The sequence below is a fragment of the Ursus americanus genome, chromosome 8 (genome assembly GCF_024610735.1).
Source record: "Ursus americanus isolate L20-20 chromosome 8, mUrsAme1.1.p, whole genome shotgun sequence".
NCBI classification, from domain to species: domain Eukaryota; kingdom Metazoa; phylum Chordata; class Mammalia; order Carnivora; family Ursidae; genus Ursus; species Ursus americanus.
Window position 1 is genome coordinate 5,330,003 of NC_142134.1, and position 10,273 is coordinate 5,340,275.

At 33.4% G+C, this 10,273-nt stretch overlaps 1 protein-coding gene across 1 annotated transcript in view; it reads left to right on the forward strand.

Moving 5' to 3' along the window:
- The window catches only part of EIF4E (eukaryotic translation initiation factor 4E), a 40,579-nt gene extending 32,209 nt beyond the window's left edge, over nucleotides 1-8,370 (forward strand). The window contains exons 3-7 of the mRNA XM_045792247.2: nucleotides 578-673; nucleotides 3,482-3,545; nucleotides 4,249-4,362; nucleotides 5,640-5,779; nucleotides 8,061-8,370. Of these exons, the coding sequence (XP_045648203.1) occupies nucleotides 578-673; nucleotides 3,482-3,545; nucleotides 4,249-4,362; nucleotides 5,640-5,779; nucleotides 8,061-8,175 (529 nt within the window). The 3' untranslated portion in view covers nucleotides 8,176-8,370. The remainder of the gene's footprint in view (nucleotides 1-577; nucleotides 674-3,481; nucleotides 3,546-4,248; nucleotides 4,363-5,639; nucleotides 5,780-8,060) is intronic.
- The last annotated feature ends 1,903 nt before the right edge of the window (nucleotides 8,371-10,273 follow it).

Here is a 10,273-nt window from a genome sequence, read left to right on the forward strand (position 1 = left end):
CAGAATACATACTTTTTAAATGAAAGAGCGAGAACTACTCATTATTTGCCACTGTAATAGCATCTACCATTTAAAATTATTTTTGAATTAAAATGAATTTTTAATTGTAAAATATACCATAAAATTTACCATTTTAGCTATTTTTTAACTGTATGGTTCAGTAGTGTTAAGTACATCCATACTGTTGTGCAACCAGTCTCCAGAACTCTTTTCATCTTGCAAAACTAAAACTCTGTACCCATTAAACAGTTGTCCATTCCGTTTCCTTCTAGCCCCTGCCATTTTACTCTCTGTCTCTATGAATTTGGTTACTTTCGATACCTCATATAAGTAGAATTGTACTGTTTGTCTTTTTTGATTGGCTTATTTCACTTAACATAATGTCCTTAAGGTTCATCCTCAGACTTTCTTTTTTAAGTCTGACATATATCCCACTGTATGTTTAAAGCACATTTTGTTTATCTTTTCATCTGTCAGTGGACACTTGGGCTGCTTCCTCCCTCTGGCTGTTGTGAAGAATGCGCTAGGAATGTGAATATATAAACTACCGTGTTTGACACTGACTTTTTACTTTTAGATGGGCACTCTGGTTTTTTAAAAATGATAAAAGCAAAACTTGGCAAGCAAACCTTCGGCTGATCTCTAAGTTTGATACTGTTGAAGACTTTTGGGCGTAAGTAACCATTTTAGGATGTTTGTTTTATTAATTGTGTAATTTTTCATTTTAAGTCACATTCACAAAATGAAGGATAAGGTAAACAATAAATGTTCATCTATAGACCTACCTTTTTGTCTGTCTCCTCACAACTGTTTGAATTGGTGATTATATCTCATCATTTAGAAAGCTTCAGTCTTGTCATCCTTTAGCCCTAGCCCTGTGTATATTCTCTATTCCTTGTCCCCTAGGAGATCCTTCCCTTGAGAGTCCTTTGTTGCTTCTAGAACTTTTGACAATTTGTTGGAACCTATCCCCTTTCTTGGTTGCCTAGATACATTTGCCCCATATTCCAGAACTCTGTTAGTTTCCCATTTGTGCAAATTCTTTTTTGTATAATACCTGGGATTTCCCGTGAGAGGGATCCTGAGATTTTTCAAAGGCTGAAAGGTTTGTCCAAGTATCTGTGATGGTAGTTGATCAACTTCAAGAAGAATAGTTGAAATATCTTGGAGATTTTGTTTCAGATTTAGCAAAACATTAAGATTTGGGGGTCAAAACTTTGCTTGACTTCAACGTAAAACTTAAAATTGTAAAGTCTTTTCAAGAAGTTTTGTGGTGTTCTCTAAAAGCAAAGTTAATTTAGTATGTAATTTATTTGAAAAATAATTTTCATTTCAAAGATAAAACTTGTTAAAACATTTTAAGAGGTGTAAATTAATTAGCAGTTATCTAAAAACTCTTACTTTGTACATCATCTAAAAATTCTAATTTGTAAATCTAGTTTATTTTTGGATCCTATGTATGTTGAATCAGTGATGCAACTCTTGTGTATTAACATAACCCCCTGAGTGTAGTTTGCCCACACAAAAAAACAGATTGTCAGAAGATTCATATATGTATACTTCCTCCAGGGCAGAAACAGTATTCTTCTGTATCTGCAGTGCTTTGCCCATAATAGGCATTTAGTATGCATTCGAATCATTGAAAAAAAAATCATAGAATAATTAGAGAAAACTCTTAAATTTTGAGCTGTGCACTTTAAAGAGTGGTCACTCTATACTGAAATCATCTTTTTTTTTTTAAGTAATGGAACTATATTTAAATCCCCAGTAATTCATAGGTTTAGTTGTCTAGTTAAACCAATGTTACTGTGTTTTATCTTTCATCAAAACATAAGTGATTTTCTTCTTTGATTCTATTTATTTGAGTCCTCTAAACCAAAAAGTCTCTAGTCTCCTCTGGAGGAGGAAGAGCAACAGTCTTGAACCATTCCCCCCACTGAAGCAGATCCGCATTTACCTGGTTGGTTTGGCTTTTCAGTGTACATAATTGGGTTTCTAAGTGGGCCTCTAATTAGAGCATGGCCCCATACTTTAGTTACGTGTAAGCAGTGTCGTTGCGAGTGGACTTTTACACTTAGACATATGAAGGAATTCTTTAGCTTTCTGTAAATACCTAAGCACTTCTTAATTTCTCACTTTTTTTCCTGGCAGATTTAGTGGTAGACAGCTGTTGACCCCTTTGGGATTTATCCATCTTGTCTGTAGTGCTCTGATTCTGTTTAAGTGTATCATTACAAATTCTCATTACTATAAACTTAAAAGAGACCTTAGAGCATCATGAAGGAGAAAGGAGACGGCATAAAGAAGCATTGGTCATTTCTACCTTGAATGCCATTGAAGAAAGCACTTCCACCCTGTCCATTAATTACCTAAAGTGGTGGTGCTAATTCTATAGTTACTGTTACTCTCCAGGCCTCTTTTGTTGCCTAGTGGAAGCTGCCAGTGATAAGGTAGTTTGGGAAGAGTGACCATTGCGTAACTCTACAGATCTTTTTCAGCCTTAGGCTGCCTTTCCCCAGATTGGATTTGTATGTTATCCTGTGGAATGTGATCCAGAGGATGCCAGAATCTTTGTTAAAACTCTACTTGAAATATTTCTAGACTGGGTTAAAATAGCATCAAGAGAATCTGACTAAGGAAAATAGCATTGTCCATGGTCTGCAGATGTAGTAAAGATCATGTTTCGGCATCTAATATTGGAGACAGGCAAAGCATTCTGATTCTGTTGCCAATTTTATAATAATTTTGCGGGAAGAAACTTTAGGAGATCAAATGAGTTAGCCTTCTACCTTCAGGGTAGTGAATATCTAAGTCATCTCAAGTGTTACTCTGTTACGTTGATATTTGAGGAAAAGTTCAGAGATACAGATTCCAGCGTTCTACCCTATATTAAAGGGATTATTAAAATCACAAGGAGTAGGGCCTGGGTGGTTTTTGTTTGCTTGTTTGTTCGTTTTTTTCCAAAGCTTTCCAAACGATGGAAACTGACTAGTAATGACTGCAGTATTTGATACCCATTGGTCTGTTCTAGAATACCTCCAAGGATAATAGTGTTGTCTTCTTTTAGTCATGCAGTCCTGATAGTCAGGAACTTTGTCTTGCTTTCCCTTGATTTGTTTATTTGTGTGTTTAAAACTGCTCCTGAGCCTCATGAATTCTTTCAGGTACTTAAAAGCTGCCTCATACTCCTGTTCTTTGTTTCATATATATATATATATATACATATGTATGCACTGAGTTAGCTAATATATCAAAATACACTTTTGTCAGAATAAAGTCATTACAATTATTTTCTTGAAAATCATCAACTGCTGATTCTTGAACTGACCATCATTAAGATACCTGTTTGGTCCATTACAGAAATTGACTTGGTAGAATAACAAGTAAACGTAAACTTTTATCTTTTTATTTTTATCATATCCTCTAAATGATTACATGTTCTATGTTTATAATTGTCCTTTTTTTTTTTTTTTTAACCTAGTCTGTACAACCACATCCAGTTGTCTAGTAACTTAATGCCTGGCTGTGACTACTCACTTTTTAAGGTACGCTTAACTGGTGATTTCATATATTTATTATAAGACGGAACCGTTCAGTTACTCATTAAGAAAGCTTGTCAGAAACTTAGGAATAGTCAGTTCTCTGAGGTTTGGGGAATAATTAGACTAGTTTTACTGGGCTTTAGCATAAACAAATTTTGCCCTATTGCTGTAAATAATTGAAATCGAGAGTCTTACTCTATGGGCACACACTGTGATTGATTTTTGAAGAGAGCTTTAGTCATCCAGGCCAGTGTCTCTTATACATTTGAGTAGACTGAAGTCTAGAGTTTGTCGGGAATTCTTAACCAGGGATGATTGGTCTTTGGGATATTTATATTTTTAAGTGGGTTTTGTCAAGTGGTAGGGGGTGGAGCATTCATTAACTCTGAAATTGCATAATTTTTACATATATTTTCTAGATATAGAAATGTATGTAGCTTCTCAGGGGTATCTTTTTCTCAGTGTTTAAGAACCTCAAATTAAAAGAAACCCAGGGTCTGAGAGCTAATAAGTATCTGTGTCAGGACTCTAATTCTGCAGTCCCATGTCTCTGGCTTTAAGTCCTGCCTGCTTTTTCCCCCACTACATCAATAACAGCTCTATGGAGAAAAAAGTAAGAAGTTGACAGAGTTTGCTTCCTCATTCTAGTGATCTCCTCAATTAAAGTAACAATTTTTTCTAATATTGTTACCTACTAACCTTATAGGATGGTATTGAGCCTATGTGGGAAGATGAGAAAAACAAACGAGGAGGACGATGGCTAATTACATTGAACAAGCAGCAGAGACGAAGTGACCTGGATCGCTTTTGGCTAGAGACAGTAAGGTTTTAAAATTATAAAACAGTTTTGGAATACTAAAACTTAATTTGGATTACATTTTACATCGGTTACTTAATTGAAGAGATAAGGATGCCCACCCTATAAAATCGAAGCCAGCAATTAATTTTGTTCTATATGTGAATACTGTATATTTTACATACTGGTACAGTGAAAACCCCATACCATTTCACAAATCAGATATAAAGTGATTGGCAGTTGACTCTCACCTTCCATAGTAAGCTCATCCTGGTCGTTTCATTAGCTTTAAAATTATAGAACCTCACATTTTGTATGATACAAGTTTTTACAGCCCTCTTAGAGTATAACTTTGTGTACTAAATTCTTTAGATCAGTGGAGCAAACAGTGAAATTGTAGCTTGATCTTATTTACCTTATATATTGTGATATAACCTGGAACTTTTGACTTTATAAGACATATATTAAATATGAGATAATTGCCATTTTCTCTAGTGAGAAGTTCTAAACTCCAGGCTATCAGAAGTAAGGATAATAGTCTCTTTTGGATTCTTAGCGCTTGTCCCAGTGTCTCATTTATAGTTAGCACTAAGTTAAGCAGTTAGTATTTGAATGAATGTTTATTTGGTTTTTTTTTTTTTAATGAAGAGACTTAATTTTGCTTTTGGGGGAGATTGTCAGTAAATCCATTTTAGAATTCCACTTTAAAAAGTCATTTCAGTTTTGTAAGATGACAAAAGTTCTGGAGATGGATGGTTGTGATAGCTATACGATGTTGTCAGTATACCTAATGCCACTGAATCATACCCTTAAAAATGGTTAAAGTGATTTAATGTCATGTGTCATCTATACTCAAATTAAAAAAATTTTTTAAATGGTCAAAATGGGTAAATTTTATATGTATTTTCCACAATAAAAAAAAATGTGTGTTCATGAAAAACAGCAAGAACAAGAGGCAGCATGAGCAACTATTCAGTTATTCCATTAATATTTGTTTGGTGGCAAGTAGAAGCAGCAGCAGAGCAAATGAATATTAAGCTAATTTGCCTTTTATATTTGCTCTGTCATCAGTTGCCCCATTTGCTAGAAAAGTTTAAACCACTGTTAATGTTCTTGATATTAAACAAAGAAACAAATGAATTTTAAAAAGTCAGGACAAAGAACTATATACATTCAAAAAGTCAACTTTTGATTTAAAAACTGTTTGAGTTTTGTATATATACAAATATAAGAGACATTTGTAGTTCAGTAAGCAGTGTATAATTTATTTCATGTAATTTTGATTGAATTTGTTTTTAAAGCTGCTGTGCCTTATTGGAGAATCTTTTGATGACTACAGTGATGATGTATGTGGAGCCGTTGTTAATGTTAGAGCTAAAGGTGATAAGATAGCAATATGGACTACTGAATGTGAAAACAGAGAGGCTGTTACACATATAGGGTAAGTTTTACTGTTTATGTCCTTTAAAATATTAAAATAACTAAAAGCAGAAGTAGTTATTTATAGTTTTAAAAATACCTGGATTCGTAGATCATTATTTTCCTTGTAATATTTTCATGAAAACTTATAATTTTAAACTGCTCTGTTGGTTTTCATTTTCTTGTTCATTTTTTTTTTAATTTCTGTAAAATTTCTTTTTCCTCACAATGGGGTATATAATCAATCACCAGAGCACTCTATTTTGGCATGTAGCATTTTTTTCATTTATCGTATGACAATATTTAGTCTTTTTTCTACTTTAAAATCATAACATTAATATTGTAATACTCAAGTAATTTAGTGAGTATATGTGTATTCTGTGCATGTGTGTATACTGTACATAAAATTTTCAGTGATTTAAGTGATAGTATCTTAGTTCTGTCCATATTTTTAAAACCCACATGTGTATGTTTTTAATTTCTTCATATGTGAATATTATTCCTTGCAAAAATTGCCACCCCATCCCAAACATTGGTCATTGTTAACTGGGATCTTTTTTTTTTAAATTATATTTGAATTAGTAAAATTTGACTTTGAATTTTATGTTAAAATTAAGTATTGGTTATAGGTCACAAAATGTTTCGTTAGCCCTTTGTGATTTTTTTCCAAACATTATGAATTCTCTGGATTAAAAGATATGGAGATTTTCCAGGTTTCATTCTACAGAGGTTTTCTCTAAAAGAGAAGTTAACTGTTGGCTTGTCGTCATATTCTTAATATTTCTGTCAGCATCAAAACTTATTAGTTGTGGGGATTTCGTATTTGAAAATAGCTTAAAAATAAGTATGAATTTCTTTCCTCTGAAAATCTTGTATGTGTTAGTATAATTTGAAATCTTTGTGAAATATTTGACTTCAGTTTTTCAAGGGAGTTGGTTTTTTTTTTTCCCCTTACCCCTTCCAAGTTACATGGCTCAGTGCTCTGGCTTTCTGGCATTTTTAATGATTAAGTATAATGGAAGGGAATACATTGTATCTAATATAAATCTGATAATAGTTATAATTTTAGTTATAAAATTATTTTTAGAAATTTTATTTGGAGGAAGGTAGTAGAATATTCTGGAAGGTGGAGTATGGATAAAACTGTCCTAGTATCATATTGGAGAATTTAGCTCCAATATGTATAAATACATATCTCTTTACTCCGATGTTTATTTTTGAAGTGTTGCTATTTTTTCTTGGGAATAAATGTCCGGATTCCTAACTTTACCTGTGATGCTTTCTATGATCTGGCCCCAGTTCTACTTTGTCACCCTTTTTGCTCATACTCCCTTTCCTTATGGGCTGTAGCCGCACAGCCTTATTTTGTTCCCCAGCCTTCAGATGTGCTTCTTTCTCTCAGCATTTTACTTTTAACCTCATGACTTCTAAAGGGGAGATTTCTCTAATTTCACAGACAAGATTAGATCATCCTTGTTATACAATATCACAGCCCCTATACTTACCCACTTTGGCACTCATCATAGTTTGTTCTTAAAATAGAGTCACATGTTATTTGAAAATTAGGTTACAGAGTTAGTATATAAGGCAGAAATCATGTATGTTCTAAATTACCCTGAAAATATCATAAAGTAGGTATGTAAATGTAATTTGCAGTAATATATGATATTTATTATGGTTTATATGTAAAATATAATCGTAGCATTTTATATCAGAGAATTAAAGTAGACATGTAGGCAGTTAATTTTGTATAAATGAGTTATGCATGTGATACAGCTTCACTGTAGTATTTGTGATTATTTGTTTGTAATTATTTTTTTTTTTTAAAGATTTTATTTATTTATCTGACAGAGATAGAGACAGCCAGCGAGAGGGGGAACACAAGCAGGGGGAGTGGGAGAGGAAGAAGCAGGCTCATAGCAGAGGAGCCTGATGTGGGGCTCGATCCCGTAACGCCGGGATCACGCCCTGAGCCGAAGGCAGACACTTAACCGCTGTGCCACCCAGGCGCCCCTATTTGTTTGTAATTAAATCAGATACTGTCATCACCCAAGGACTGTCCAGGCTTTGCTTATTATTGATTTATTAGGAATAACACAGTATCTGATAACATAGGAGAGTCTCAAATATCGGTTGATTAACCGAGATTATTGTGAAAATAGTAAATTTCGCTAAAAGGAAAAGGGTGTGCAGTTTCCTATATCATGCCCTGGACTTTTTTTTTAATGTAAAGAATGGTGATATCAGATTTCGTGCGTGCAAATAAAAATTAATGGCTGCTGTTTTTCTTTCTCTTCTTCTAGGAGGGTATACAAGGAAAGGTTAGGACTTCCTCCAAAGATAGTGATTGGTTATCAGTCCCATGCAGACACAGCTACTAAGAGCGGCTCCACCACTAAAAATAGGTTTGTTGTTTAAGAAGACACCTTCTGAGTATTCTCATAGGAGACTGCGTCAAGCAATCGAGATTTGGGAGCTGAACCAAAGCCTCTTCAAAAGCAGAGTGGACTGCATTTAAATTTGATTTCCATCTAAATGTTGCTAAGATATAAGAGAAGTCTCATTCGCCTTTGTCTTGTACTTCTGTGTTCATATTTTTTTTTTTTTAATTTTGGCTAGAGTGTCCACTATCCCAATCAAAGAATTACAGTACACATCATCCCCAGAATCCATAAATGTGTTCCTGGCCCACTCTGTAATAGCTTAGTAGAATTACCATTACAAACACATTTTACCCATCCACAATATTCAAAAAAGAACTTGCATTTCTATACCTTAACAGGAAAAAAATTCTGTTTATGTTCCATTGTATGCAGGAGCATATTTTGCTGGTTTGAAAGAGTATGATGCATACAGTTTTCTAGCAATTTTCTTTGTTTCTTTTTACAGCATTGTCTTTGCTGTACTCTTGCTGATGGCTGCTAGATTTTAATTTATTGTTTCCCTACTTGATAACATTAGTGATTCTGATTTCAGTTTTTCATTTGTTTTGCTTTTGTTTTTTCCTCATGTAACATTGGTGAAGGATCCAGGAATATGACACAAAGGCGGAATAAACATTAATTTTGTGCATTCTTTGGTAATTTTTTTGTTTTTTTGTAACTACAAAGCTTTGCTACAAATTTATGCATTTCATTCAAATCAGTGATCTATGTTTGTGTGATTTCCTAAACATAATTGTGGATTATAAAAAATGTAACATCATAATTACATTCCTAATTAGAATTAGTATGTCTGTTTTTGTATCTTTATGCTGTATTTTAACACTTTGTATTACTTAGGTTGTTTTGCTTTGGTTAAAAAATGGCTCAAGTAGAAAAGCGGTCCCATTCATATTAAGACAGTGTACAAAACTGTAAATAAACTGTGTACAGTGAATTGTCTTTTAGACAACTAGATTTGTCCTTTTATTTCTCCAAGGAATTGTACCTCTTATTGCCAGGCAGTCTCTATTGTGTCTTCTTGTAGTGTCTTCCACGTGAACAGCATAAGTTTGGAGCACTAGTTTGATTATTATGCTTATTACAATTTTTAATAAATTGAATAGGTAGCATCATATATATGGAATTAAATTGATGTGGTTATCTTTGTTTTTTATACAGGAAGGCACAGTCCTTCGGTCTTAGGTAAATAATGTACTCTTAATGTGTTAAAACTCAAGAGAATTGTTACCTTGGTGCATTACATTTGACTGGTAGGAATGGTAGTTGTAAAACTTGGTTGCTGAATTGAGATGTTCTTTTGTTAAGTGTCAACATGATAACATAGGGGAAGAGTACAGGTGGTGGGGGCATATACATTAGGAATTTTGTTAGTGTTGCTGTCTAAATAGAATGGAATAAATAGGTATGACGACTTATATTTATATTGGTAAATTGGTGTAGTATGGTTTTATGTAAATTTGAAAACTTGATCTCTTTCTAGGCATTTGAAAGCACATGTGAAAATCTTTGTATATAATAGATAATTGTGTATTTCAGATGAGATGAAATGAAATATGGCTATTATAGACAAAAGGGTAAGCTGAACTTAGGATGAAAAGCATTAGGTAAGAAGAAAATTTGTCTTAAAATGGTGATTATGAATTAATTTAAAAACTGATAAGTTTGACAAAAATCCTATATAAAGTAAACATGAAATTAATAGTATTGATTTCATTGAAGAATTCTAAAACAGTTTAAAGGGTACCAGAGTCTACCATCTGAGTACTCTCAATACCACAAACACCTTCAGTATTCTAGAAATACTGAGTCTTTTGTGTTTATAATCTCATTAGACTGTACCTAATATTTGCTGCTTAAGCTTGGGTGACTGGATAAGGTGATTTATTGTTGATATGTGTAGTTGTGATGGTGGTGGTGGTGGTGTGTTGGCAGTGGGTGGGATTAGAGTATATCTGTTAAGATCAGTGCTCTATTTCCTTAATTCTAAGACCTAGTCCATTTTAAGAAGCATCAGCTTTCAGGAGTAGAGGAGGAATAATGAAATTAAATGTATACATTTCTAAATTTTTTTA